Source organism: Lonchura striata, chromosome 7 (assembly GCF_050655825.1).
Source record: "Lonchura striata isolate lonStrDom1 chromosome 7, ASM5065582v1, whole genome shotgun sequence".
Taxonomy (NCBI): domain Eukaryota; kingdom Metazoa; phylum Chordata; class Aves; order Passeriformes; family Estrildidae; genus Lonchura; species Lonchura striata.
In genome coordinates this window covers 24,759,091-24,772,873 of record NC_140709.1, presented here as the reverse complement: position 1 = coordinate 24,772,873, position 13,783 = coordinate 24,759,091, and the positions used below count along the sequence as shown (strand labels likewise).

The window sequence follows — 13,783 nt, the reverse complement described above, 5'->3', positions numbered from 1 at the left end:
CACAGTAACATCCATCCAGTTTAAATATTACTTCTTTCTGCAAATTATACAGTTACTTTTTTAAGAATTAACAAGTATCACACTGAGTTATCAAAAGCAATATGCCTGATAACCGAATCCAACCTTGGCAAAGTTTTTCTCCACACACAGTATTTCTAGGATTCCCCAGACTTGAAACAAAGCAATGCAGGTCACTGAGCCATTTCAGAATTTCTCTCTGAAATATGGAGAGTTTTCTGTCTGGTAAAGAAAAACCAGGACTTGAAATACAAACTACCAGGAATAAGGTTCTTCTTGCTAGCTATAAAGGCCCATTATTCAGAACGTCAATCAGGATGAGCTTGAAGAGACCATACTTTTTTGAAAATCCCTTCAGAACAAGATTGGAATTTCATACAGTAAATGTTTAAATCTACTGTCTTAAAACAAAGCACTAGCATTAGCTAATAGCCCATGGACGCCTTGGCAATTCTGTAAATTCTATGAGGTTGTTTTTATGTCTTCACACAAAGAAAGTAGATTGTGCACCAAATACATTCTTTGAATCAAAAGCATTGAATAAACTTAAAGGAATACAACAAACTCCATGAGAATGACTGCAATACCAAACAAGAGCTTCTATTTCTAAAATGTTCGAGTTCCTTTGTTCTAATATTTCGATGTCAGCTGAAGAGAACACCTACCTCTAACTCATGTGAAAAACACAAAATTACACGAGGATATTTTGAAAAACATTACTTCAGCAATATCCCAGTCAACATCCAGGAGAATATCTCCATGCAGGATGTTGCAGAGGCAGCAGGTAAGGACACAGTTCTATAAGAACACCTTCAAAAAATCAGTCAAGTTATTTGGGATCCAACAGAATGTCTTCTGTAAACCTGGAAGCAATTCTAAAATGAAAAATAAGCAGCACATACAATGGTACAAGTAGTTCTACAAAATCTGTCCTGGAAAAGGTGGTTACCACAAAAGCTTCAGTAAAGGACAGACGAATGAATCAGACAAACACTCTCAAAGTAGAATAGAGCATCTGCAATGCTCCGAAATTCACAGCTGCCCACCTCTGCACACATAATAATGATGTTCCAGAACTCAGCTTCCACTAAAGCACTTTTTTAACAACAAAAACATCTGCAGGCACTATCTTACTTATCAAAACGGGTGAAATAATAATTTTTCTTTTCTCTGTTTATCTAATGTGAGCCAGATTTTCACCAGGCCCTTTTAGATTTGTTTATATACTGATTTCAGCATTTACTGGTGCTGTTCTGCCCAAGACCTTTACAAACATCCCTTAGACAATCCTATATCAGGCAGGATTAATTTCTTTAAGAGCAATTAAACACCTTTCTTTCCCCATATTTATAGAATTTTTACTACTTTCAATATTTATAGATTGGTAAGCATTCACGTAGGACAGAGAAGTCAGCAACAGTCACAGACATCTCAGCAGAAGATAAAATGCACTCTTATTTTCCCCTACAAAAGCCACATCCAGAGTAGGCCAGTAAAACTTAAGATCAGGTTTCATTAAGTAAATTAATACATTATTTTCCTCACCTAACAAAATTACTAATAATGATTTTTTTCAAATGCAACTGTTTAAAAAGTCGATTTTTTCAAACAATTTTCAAGAACAGTAATATACAGACTACACAAATAGGAGAAACACTTCCTTCCTGCTATACAATCTAAATTCAGTGACAAATATTTCAGGAAAGAATCATTTTAATCCCACAGTTAAGAATTATCATGCTGTTCCCCATATAGGCCAAATTTCATCATCTCTAACTAGAGCAGTGGCAGACAGCTTTCCACGTGCTGGGAAGTCTCCCAGTGGCCAGAGCTCTCAGCCCCAGAACACATGCCGAGGGCTGCACGTGCTGCGTGCAGCGCTGCAGGCAGCCCACCCCAACCCGCAGCACTGCACTGCAACGGAGCAGCTGTACAGCACAACACTGCATTACCTGGGCACTGCACCAAACTGCAAAAATGAAAACTTACACCAAACTGCAAAAATGAAAACTTACACCATGCAAGTTGTAAGAGACATTGCAGACTTGTGAAAGAACGTACGATTCTTCTCACAGCAGTTTAATGCTCCAATAGAGGATATGAAGAATCCCCATGACTGTGTTTACTTTCACCATAATTATGACAGAGACTGAGTATCAATCTTCACTTATTCACCAAATTTTAATGTTATTCTTCTGACAATTCTGAGCAATTTGTTGTCACAAAAATAGAAACATCAAAGAACTTAAATGACAAAAATAAGAACATTTCAACTGCTGAATGCTTTTTCTATGTCATAAAAGATTTTCTAGCCTTGCATTTTTTTTAATGTGAATTCATTTTCAAGTTGTCTGAACAGATTGTTACAACTATATACTCAGCAAGTTCTACTACCATCTGAAAGAAGCGTTTTCTCTACACCTCCATGAAAAGTGCTGCATGAATGACCTGTTCATTTGATAAGGCATGCCCAAATAATATCACCTCTCCATCCATCCAGCTATGGCAATAAATAAAACTATCCTGAAGAGTTTCACAACATGGATCCTAGGTTTTAAGACAAAGAGACACAGAGAAAGCACAAATTTTCAGACAAGCAATTCTCTCCTCCTTTAAGAAGAAGGATTTACCAACTGCATAACCTCTAATCATCCACCTTCCTAGACGCAAGCAATTGGATTTTTTTGTATCACACATCATCTTCCAGTCATTTCATTGAACACTTTGTCCCTAAAACTCAGGAAAAACCACTCATATTCCCCCTATAATTAGTCAAAGAAAACCATGCAAACAACTCTTGAAGGACTGTGTTCAGAGCCTTAAGGGCATATGGAATCCAGATCAAAATTAACTCCTTCCACTGTTTGTACACAAAAGCTGTCCTTACCCTGATTTGTGAAGTACGAGATCTAGAGACAACATCATATAAGAGCTGTGTAACTTAAAACCAACAGAATTAGGTAAAAGAAGCTGCCTGCTCAAGTTGGGATTTGGTCTGTGCAGATGCACTTACCTGCTTAGTACACAAAAAAAAATACAGTTTGAGAAATTAATTCAATATTTTAAAAAAAACAAACAAACAAAAGCTCATTAATCCTTGCATTTCAATCTCCAGAGAGATTGAAATCCTTAACATTTCCATCTCCAATATAAAATGAATTTTAAAAACCATTTTCAAAATTTTGGCCTTTCAAAGGGACCCTGGGAGTTTCACGGGGTACAGCAATTACCACGAGTAATCCCAAAACTCCTGAAAATTAAAGTCAGATCAGTTCACCACAGGAAGACTACCATTTAACTCCTTTAAAAAACCAAGAAAAGCATTTTGGCCTCCTTTATGAGAAGGGGAATTGAAGTATATTCATATAGTAACTGCAGTAGACCCCCAAAACAAACTTCAAATCTAAAACTTGTACTTTATCTCTAAAATGGTTTTCTCCTCAAATGATAAAACACATCACACTGCTTATGGAAAAAGCCAGCTCCACAGAAACTCCTGTTGTTGCCCATATCATTGCACAGCCTCAAGAGTAGCACAGAAAATGGAAGAAATTGTTGCTTGGTTAAGGGTTTTTTTGTATAATTAATTTAAATCAAAAAAGTAATTTCCTTGAGTATGTTTTTAATTTTAAAGATACTGTGTCACACAAAGTTTAATTTGAGATTATGGATTCAATATTACAAAGCTGAGCATACTGCTTAGAAAAGAAGCTAAATGTAATAGAATTCAATACTCTGAGCCTTTACTAGCCGCAAATAAATTTCATTCTTCTCTGTGTCCTTAACAAAAGCAACAACTAAAAAGAAAATTTCAGGGAAAGTAAAACACATGGAAAATATTAACCTCTGTTCATGATTATAAAACAAGGGAAAATTCCCTTCTCTTTGGAGAACTTTTAAGCACAGCCTTTATAGAGACAAGTGGATTATTTGCACAGTATTCCCCACTTGTTCTTTACTGAAAAAAAATTTTTATATGTGTATACATGGTTCAGTAAGTTATAACTCTGCATTAATTATCCAACTGGTGATCAAATGATACAATTCATAAAAGCCTGCCTTGCATAATGAGTACAACTTACAAGCCATACTTTAATAAAGGGTCTTTAAATGGTACAAACACCTATAAGAAGCTCATCACAGTAAGAAGTTCTGTTTCCAAGGACCTGCATTTGGTAGACAGATGAGTATACAAATGAAAACAACAAAACTAGGGGCTTAACCCTCCCTCTTGCTCCAGTCCTCAAAACTGCATGTATTTGTAGCACTGAATTACTGAATCCAATAAATGTAAAGACTGCATACATATTTAGAAAATACAAGATTTACATTTTAAGCACATAATAAAATGGAAATTATTTACAATAATTCTATTAATTCATTGCATCAAGTGGTTATAGAAGTATCCTCAGTTTGGAGATGATTGAAATTAATTATCACCACCAGAAAAATATAATATCAACTCAGAGTCTACTGATAACTTTCTACCTTCTATTATCCAACCTGATTCATTTATACAAATGTATATATAGCCGAAGAATTACCTTTCTTTCAGGAATAAAAGTGCACTCTTATAACAGTGCACTCAGAATGTGATAGAAATGCTGTAAAACCAACAGCCTCACTAATTTAGGCTGATTACACACTACTCTTTGACCCAGAGATTCTGCATGCTCAGTCATTCTGCCCCTTCTGAGACAGTCACTTCATGGACATCACAACTCTAAGGACACCAACACCAATACGCCTGAATCTTTGAGGCTCATTTCTGAGATCACTAACAGAGGAATAAAGTGAGAAAACTGAGTATATCAGAAAACACTGCAGACTGATTTATCATAAATAACAAACAAATGTACTGTCGCAGTTTCATTCTTCTCTACCACTCCAGTTCACTAGTTATTAGTCATGGTGGAAAAAGCCCATTAATTTTACTACCACCATTTCAGCACACACATATATACTCCATCACACAAAAACCTTTAGCTCCCTTTCCCACAAATGAAATTTATCTAGATCTTATTAAATTGACATGAGTAACTCAACACATTAATTTGCTCTCCTTGGAAGGCAAATCCAACACCAATTTGTGCAAAAAAGCATTTCAAAGGATCTAGGATATATCATCATCAGGATACAGAAATTACAGTATTAAATAGAAGCAATATCCCCAATAATCCAGTGAAATGAATTACAGTGGACAGTGCAAAATACTTCATATAAAAAACATAAAACTCCATCATAGAATAAATGCAAGGCAAAAGCATATGAAAGAAAAAATAGAACTGCTTATATTCTCATTATTTACTTAAAAATGTCTAGCCTTTCTAGAATACCATTAAATCCTAAGCCTCAGCTCATAGCAATAATTCCATAGATTAAGCAGCATTACCTCTCAAACTTAATTTAGTATTCCTGTACTTTACCCAAGAAAAATGGGAAAACAGTGTACATAGCTCATATTTTTCAAAATATTATTTGAATAATCCTATAATTCATTACTTTTCTGTCAAAAATAACCATCCCTTTTTTGTGCATCTGCCCATATTGGCATTTTTCAATGTCGTTGAAGCCTGTCATCCACCTCAGCCTCATCTTTTGCTGTTAGCAGTGTGGGGGAAACCTCTTGGTTGGCTTTTGTTTTTACTATTTCTCATCTCCTTTTGCCTAAATATTTTTGGCTTGTCCCTCCACAGACCCTCTATTCAGATAAATGTATGTTAGCTGATTCAAAATAGCCATTTAATTTGAGATACTTAACATTTTTACATTTCCCACAAGTTGCAGCAGACTCAGAAATATTATTTCAGCTAAGTTTGTATATTCCTGTCTGGCAAAAGCAGCAGTGTCAAGAAGAGACTTGTTGTATGAGACAGATTCTGCAGAAAGACAAGCACTGATTCTGCTTTCCAAAGTCCCACCTTACCTACAGGCGATCTGTACCAACCCTCTCATGTTTAACAAGTGTCAGTCCCACTGCTCACAGTTTTCACGTGGGGCACAGGAACAACACCTCACGTTTGCACTACAGACCTTCAGGCTCAAAAAGCAGCACTGCTGCTGTACAAAAGCTCAAAATAACCACACTTGATAGCTGGTATCTTGATGAACTTCTCACTTACCTTAAATTGTCCATCTAAGAGCTCACTGCCTCAGTCATTCCCTCTGTCCTTCACTGCACACTCCCCCCCATCCCTGGGCAAGGCAATGGCAACCAAGTTACAGAATACCCTAATAAACATTTGCATTTACTTAGAAGAGTTTGTAAGAAAAAAAATAGTAGATTTATGAGTTGGCACAAAGCTAACTTTGGCTGTGTTATAACCAATATAGACAGGCTACTAAAACCCCAAACCAAGTAGTATTTGTTCCTCACCCTGCATTTCACTGAGCATAAAACAACTTCATCATGGTAACACTACACCAATAATAAGCCAAGCGCTTATTATTATTCAAACTGAAATACTATTAAGAATAGATATTACAATGACATCTACTGGGAAATAGCTACAGGAAAATGGAATAGCACATATAGAGACTATACTTCAGAGCACATAAATTTATATTTGACAGATCAACTTAGTCATTGCACCTGAGAAACAGAAAATTAAGATTTCTCACTGAAATAGACACAACTCACTTGCAAAAACATATTAACTCATTCACTTCAAGAAAGAATTGTCAACCTAACTAGTAAGAGCACTGAGAAGAGGACATGCTCCTAAATTCAGTGTGCAGTGATGATGTTTCATCTGCTGACATGGAGTTTTGCTTCATAAAGCAGCCCAATGACTGAAGTTCCTGGTAGGGATATCCAACAAAATTTACAAAACTTAGATTACTAAGCAAGAGGTCAATTTCAGGTGTGCAATTAAGTGTGAAAACAGCATTTGAAACAAAATTTTAAAAAAGAAAAAGGGTCATCAGCCTCTAGACATAGATTCTACTGAATAAATCTGCTGCAAACGTGATATTTAAATCAATGTTTTTCATCAAGAAAATATTTTGCTGAACACCACAGAGTAAGATTTTACTTGCTTAAAGCACTAACAGGAGATGCTTTTGCCTTACATAGGCACCACTTTCTGCCTCAGCACTAAGCCACAAAGATTAATAACTGTAAACTCAAGTAAAACACAAGCAATGGACAATAAATTTCAGAGTCCTGATTAACTGTAGGATGCAGAAGCTTTCTACTCTGAATTAAAATTCTTGATCAATAGAATTCAATAACCACAGTCTGAAAATAAACTATAGAAGGGAAAAACTAGAATGCTACTTGTAACCAACATTTAGTGTTTCAACATTTAGATTAACAATTTGCATATTTACAAATTTTATTTTCATACCTACACATATAGTATTACTACCAGCAGCTCCAATTACCACTAATAAAATTGCTCATACTGTTTTCATATCCACTCAATGGAGGATCAATCCAGCACTTCCTGACCTCCAGGTTGAACTTGTGGCACTAATAAATGCATTAAATTAGCTTTCCTGGCAAAACACAGCACAGGGGATAAAAAAGGAAAGTAGATTGGTTGAGTGATAAATTCTTCTACAACTTTGCCAGCTTCGCTGACTCACTTAAAGGAAACATGTTCTAGATTATCCTCACTAAAGTTCCCAAACCTAACGAGCCACTTTAGTGGTAGCCAAGTGGCTGCAGAAGCAGCCTCTGAGAGAGATCAGGAGCTGCCCCCACATCAGACAGAGCCAGTGCTAAGCCAGCTCTAAAAGAGCCCCACCACTGGCAAAAGCCAGTCAGCCGTGCTGGTGGCACCTCTCAGCCAATGTATCCACCAAAGGGTAAAGAACACTGTGAAGCAGCTGCGAGAGGAATGAGAAAAATGTCAAAGACAACCCGGCAGACAGCAAGGTCAGAGAAGGAGGAAGGGCAGGAGGTGTTTCCAGGCACTGAAGTGGAGATTGCCCTGTAGCCCATGGAGAATCCCATGGCAGGGCAGGTGGATATGCTCCGAAAGAAGCTGCAGCCTGAGCAGAGCCCACAGAACAAGCTTCTGGCAGGAGCTGCAGCCTATGGAGAGAAGTCCATGCAGGAGCAGCCTTTGGGCAGAACGGTGGGCACCCACAGGAACAGTCAGTCTGCTCCTTCAGGGCTGGATGCTTTTGGGAAGAACCCATCCTGGAGCATTTTTTGAAGAACTGCAGTCCAAGTGTTTTGGAGCACTTTGTGAAGGACTGTACCCTTTGGAAGGAGGCTACACTGGAGCAGGGGAAAGACTGTGAGAAGGAAAGAGCAGCAGAGACAAAGTGATATAAATACACTAGAGCACTCCCTATTCCCTGTTCCCCTGCACCACTGGAGAAGGAGGAAGTACAAGAGTTAGAAATGAAGGAGTGAAATTGAACCTGGGAAGAGAAGGCTGGGAGAAGGTGGGTTTAGTTTTGATTCTGTTTCTCACTGTCCTACTCTATTTTTAATAGGCTGTAAATTAAATTAATACTCCCCAAGCTGAGAGTGGTTTGCCCAGGACAGTAATTTGTCAGTGACCTCCTTGTCCTTAACTCAACCCATGAGCTGATTTTTTTTTCCCTTACTTTCTCCTGTTGCTCAGCTGAGGACTGAGAGTAAGAAAACAGCTTGGTGGGCACTTGGCTGGCTTTCAAGCTTAATCCACCACTGCATACTGCAGGTTTAAAATCACACGGTTTTCATGAAGTCCTACCATAGGCTGATGGACAAGGTATATCCATGTAATCACTGAATTTAAGAGTGAGACAGTTGCACATTGCCCATGTTTTCATTACTACTGTTTCATAGGTTTTTTTAAGAGTTTCAACTTGTTATCATCTTCCTGAAGTTCTGGACTAATATTCACTGGAGCTAATCAATATCCACTTTCATGCTTGCAAAACAAGTGTTCCACCAGTGCTAAGATTAATCATGCCTTCACTGAAGTTGGATTATACAATAAACAAGCTTAAGGAACAGAAAAAGCAAAAACAACTTTCCTCTGATATTCACACTTCTGATAAGTAAATAGATGTTATGAATCTAATTCAGTCACCTCTGTTAAGGTGATACACATCTTCAGTAAATTGAAGAGAGATCATTCTTGAACTTGTTTCTAAACCATAATTCCTGCAATTCCCTGTATAATTACACAGTTATATACTGGCACCAGCCATTACAAGCAACTCAATGGAAATTTCCCATTACTAAAGTTGTAACCATTAAGTTGATGTTTGTAAAGATGACCATTCCTGTAGTTTAAAACTAATATGCTAATAGATGCCTTATTCTTTTGTTCAGCCTACTGAAGATGCTTCCAAATCTACAGCCACTTGGGTTTGCTTATGAGATCTAAATAAAAATAATAGATATGTGGAAAGCAACTATAAAACTCATTGATCAATGGACTGCAGTAAAATTACCAAGAAATAAGTAGTTTTCACCTTTATGTCTAGTTAAATAAAGCTATCTGCAGGAATGAAAACAGGTTATTTCTAATAATCAGCAGGATGGATTGATTACTAAGAACAAGAATAAAAATCTTCTTTCTACCCTACCCCTCACAAACACCAGAAGACTGTTTCTGTATATAAAATGCAAACAGCGATGGCAACATGAAGGCTATGAAGGGAGGAAAACCAGAAACTCTTCCTTTTCAGTCTCTAGAGCTGACAAGTAAAGCATAATAATATTGAATAAGTAAAAAATACAGAGCCTTTTAGAAGAATCCAGCCAGAGGTTCCTTCTGAAGGCTGGGCAGAGGACAGAGGCTTGGCTTTTCACTCGGTTCTGCATGCTGTTGGGGAGGGACCTCCCTCCACTGCAAATCTCTGCACACCAGACCCTTACAGGTTGAAATGTCTCCACCTGGTAATTTTTTCTGGCTCTTTCAACAAAGAGTTACAGACACAAACAAAGAGTTACTCTAGAAAGCTCCATGCACTGCATAAAACAAAAAGCTGTTTTTTAAAAAGAGCAGTGATAATGAGAAACAAACAAAAGATTAAGTCAGAATATACAGGATTCTTATACAGGACAAGCTCAAAGAAACTGGACAGGGCAAGCCAGTGTTGGAATTTATGTCAGTATTGCAGTAACAAGATGTGCAAGTCTATGGTCTTCAGTTACTTACACTATCCTAAGTAGAAATCTTCTTTTTGATACCCCTGAACAAAATTAAGCAGGAATATGAAAACTTTGTAAACACAGCACACTGCCCAATATAACTATTACCTGTTTTTTATGAAAGACCAGATAAATCAATGTAGACTGCAAATACCAAGTACATTAAAAAATCAAATTTTTTAATCAGATTTTATAGAATTACTCTGTTGCACGTTTAGACTGAGACTGAACTTGTAACAGAGGACACAGCACTAGTACATAAAGCACTGAACAGACCTGTGATTGACATTGTGTCAAATACCACACAAATACCCTCCTAAACAAAATCTTTTCTTCCCCTTCTCTTTAAGAAGCAGCATGACATTAAAAAACTGTATGATTTCTCCAAGTTATTAGAATAAGATGTTTTTGACATGAAGAAACTTTTTTTCCTCCAAACAGCAGTCTTTATTTTCACTGCTGCAGGTCCATTTATTATATATTTGCTGTATTTCCTATAATTTTCCACAAAATTTAAAGCTGATGTTTTCTGATACACTACCATATAACAGACTCAAGGGAAGGATAACATTTTATGTAACATTCCCTGTTGCTAAAGTCATCGAGCTACACATCAATCATAATTTGGTTAAACACTGACACAATTTTTAAGAACAGGTTTTTCATTTCATAAGCAGAAGTCAAATGAGTAGCAATTGCCACAGCTCTACTACTATGAACTAGCAATTTCCTCATGTATGAGATTACATTTTAATTATTTTGAAGCTGCAATTATGTTGCTAGGTGTGGGGGAAGAGAAAAAACCCATTCACTTCAAACCTGAACTTCAAATTCTGTTACACTGGCCTCACTGGCTTTTGCAGGCACAATAAAACTTCAAAGCAGCAATTGGCACAGAAAGGGAGTGGTTTGGCTACTGAAATAGAAAATACAGACCAGTGCAGGGCCTTCAGTGTTCCCATCAGCACAGCACCTACCAGCCTGCAAATAAACTTCAGGTCTCAGTCACGTTCTGAGCCTCTCCTAGATCTCAAGATTACCCACAACAAATCCTCTGTCAGCAGTGAAATACTACAGGATTACAGTAGAATTAGTTCATCTTCATTACGTGACTTTCTGAATGATTATTCTTCCACGCATTTCAGAGCATTTACAAACCCATCTTCCCCCAAAAATTCAAGGCCACTATTTTGAACATAATTTGGATTTCTTTCAGACATAACAACTTTAGAATAATAAATATTATTAGAAGCAAAACCACAAATATCCAATTAACCAATAGTTATTCACATTAATCTATTCCACTCCCACAGAGAAGAAAAAAAATCAGCTTTTTATAGTGATCTGATGCAGCAGTTTACATAGCTCTGGCACTGTGAAGGTGGGGCAAGCTCACTGACAGATTTGTTACTAGGACACTCATCACTAAATCCAAAATCCCCTCACACTGAACCTCTTCTCCACAACAAACCCACCCTGTTCATGTCTCGGAGCATTCCAAAAACCAGAGCCTTCTGCCTGGCCGATGGCTCCATTCCCCACTTCCTTAAAAATTTAAGCATGTTAATGCTGTGACCCATACTGCACCTCACAGCCAACGCTCACAACACAATTTCATTCTTTAATTCTCACTTCCCCCTTAAAGCTCTCTGTTGTCATGATGCTTGGATAAATTGCCAACAGTCAGGATATTGCTGTGTGGTGGTCAGAATCCATCAGGCTGACCAAGAGTGCCTCATTCTTTTCCTTCATTCACCATCTGTCTGTATCCATCTCCTGTGATCCTAGACTGTCCTTATGGACTGCGCTGTTTGGGGCAATAGCCTTCTTTTTTTCCTTCTCTATTTGCACAAAACAGCATGGAGTCCTCTTCTGCAGTATTCATTAAGACATTAAAAGTGGATCTGTTCCATAGAGATTCACAAACTTTGATTTATACAAAGAATAAAGAAAAAAAAAGTCAAAGGAAAAAACCCAACTACACGCAGTTCTTCCTATCTGGTTCTGCCTTCCAGTGCTCCTCTCCCATATTCCAGAAAAATCACTTCTCAAAAAAGCAGAAATTTAAATACAGGTATGTCAGGTTGTAACTGTAAGTAAATATTTCAACATGTCTCTTAAAAACCCTAAGTCACACTAATTCAAGATCAGAAGTGTTATTACATAATAAAATACATCTATAGCATTCTACTGTAATTGACCTGTTTTGTAAATGACCCAAAATATGCAAAGTCTTCTCTCTAAAGAACAGCTGGTCATTCAGCAGTTCAACAAAATCAGTGAGAGCTTTTTTAGAGGGACATTCTAGGTATTCTCTGCCTCTGGTTAGTCTCTCCCATTTTCACTGACAGAACAGTCTCAGCACAGATCTCATCGCTAGCTGCCCTCTGGAAGCACACGAGCACTCTGCCCTTCGGGGACTGAATTCAAAAACAATTCTGGGACACTTTGGAATTCTCTCAACACTGACACCAGAAATCCACATCATTCCCCCCCACCTTTCTCTACTGCACACTCAGATATGTCTTAGGGTATCTTCTTGTGTTTGAAGGCAAAGTTTTCATTTGGCCCTATTATCACTATCAAAGAATCCCAGAGAATTTTGCCCTTCTTTCCACTAGAAAGAGAAATGAAAAAAGCAGAGTCCTAACACCAGCCTGGCTTTAGAGCAGTCACCGCAAAAACCACACTATGCGGTAGCAATTTGCGCTTCATCTCTTTCTCCCTAATTCTGTACCAGCTCTACTACATCAGGCTTCCTTCCATCCTGCACCTACCACTTGGTAGCTGCCCTTCCAATGGAATTCCACAGTCCTGCTTGAGAAGGGAAATACAAACGGACAGACTTAACTCTACTGAAGCCTGTCATTCTGCTCTAAATTACAAGGCATCGACACTGTATTTGCAGGAGTCAGCCGTGTTTATCACATCACCTCGGCGCCGGCAGCAAAGCAGATCAGAATTTGCGGAGGGAACCAAAGGGGGGACAGAGACAAGATCTGCAATAAACATTCACTCGCAAAGTGGAAGCAATTCAGTTCAGGAATCAATTACACATTTAAGCGCCTCGTCACGCCGGGGTAGCTCACGCTGGAGGCGAGGCAGCTTCCCCCCCTGCCCGGCTGCAGCAGCCGCCGCGGGCCCGGCAAGCGGGGCAGCCCCGCGGGCGCGGCCGTGAGGGCGCGCCCGGCCCGGCCCGGCCCGCGCGCACCTGGATGTAGTTGGTCTCGCAGTACTCGGCCACCCGCTCCAGGTTCGTGTAGCTGTCGAACAGGGCCCGGCGCCCCCCCGGGATCTCCTCCTCCAGCAGCATCTGCAGCTCCGCCATCTTCACATCCTCTCTCTCCCCGCCCGCCCGCCGCGCGTCCCTCGCCCCCTCCGCTCCGCTCCGCTCCGCGCGCCCCCCGCCCCGCGCCCGCCGCCCGGGCCCGGCCTCGCGCCGCGCGCACGGAGCGCGCGCCAGACCCCCACCGCGGCGGGGGCGGGGCGCGGCCGCGCACCGCCTCCTGCGCATGCGCCGCCCCGCGCGGCCCCCCGCGCGCCCACTTCCGTGCCGGCAGCGCGCGGGGGGCGTTTCCGGCGGGAGAGGCGGAGGGGAGGGGCGCGCGGCGGCCCCGTGCCGCGGTCAGGGGGCGCGGGGTGCGCCCTGCGGCGGGCCCG

General features: G+C 39.7%; 1 protein-coding gene across 11 annotated transcripts in view; it reads right to left on the bottom strand.

Annotated features, from left to right (window-relative positions):
* Nucleotides 1-13,571, bottom strand: part of ABI2 (abl interactor 2) — a 64,942-nt gene extending 51,371 nt beyond the window's left edge. For 2 of the 11 annotated variants that reach the window (XM_021531345.4, XM_021531349.3), the window contains exon 1: nucleotides 13,335-13,563. In XM_021531345.4, the coding sequence (XP_021387020.1) occupies nucleotides 13,335-13,451 (117 nt within the window). In that variant the 5' untranslated portion in view covers nucleotides 13,452-13,563. Of the gene's footprint in view, nucleotides 1-13,334 lie in introns of all 11 variants that reach the window. The other 9 variants (XM_085585188.1, XM_021531346.4, XM_021531348.3 and 6 more) reach the window with 9 other exon arrangements.
* Between the last annotated feature and the right edge of the window lie 212 nt (nucleotides 13,572-13,783).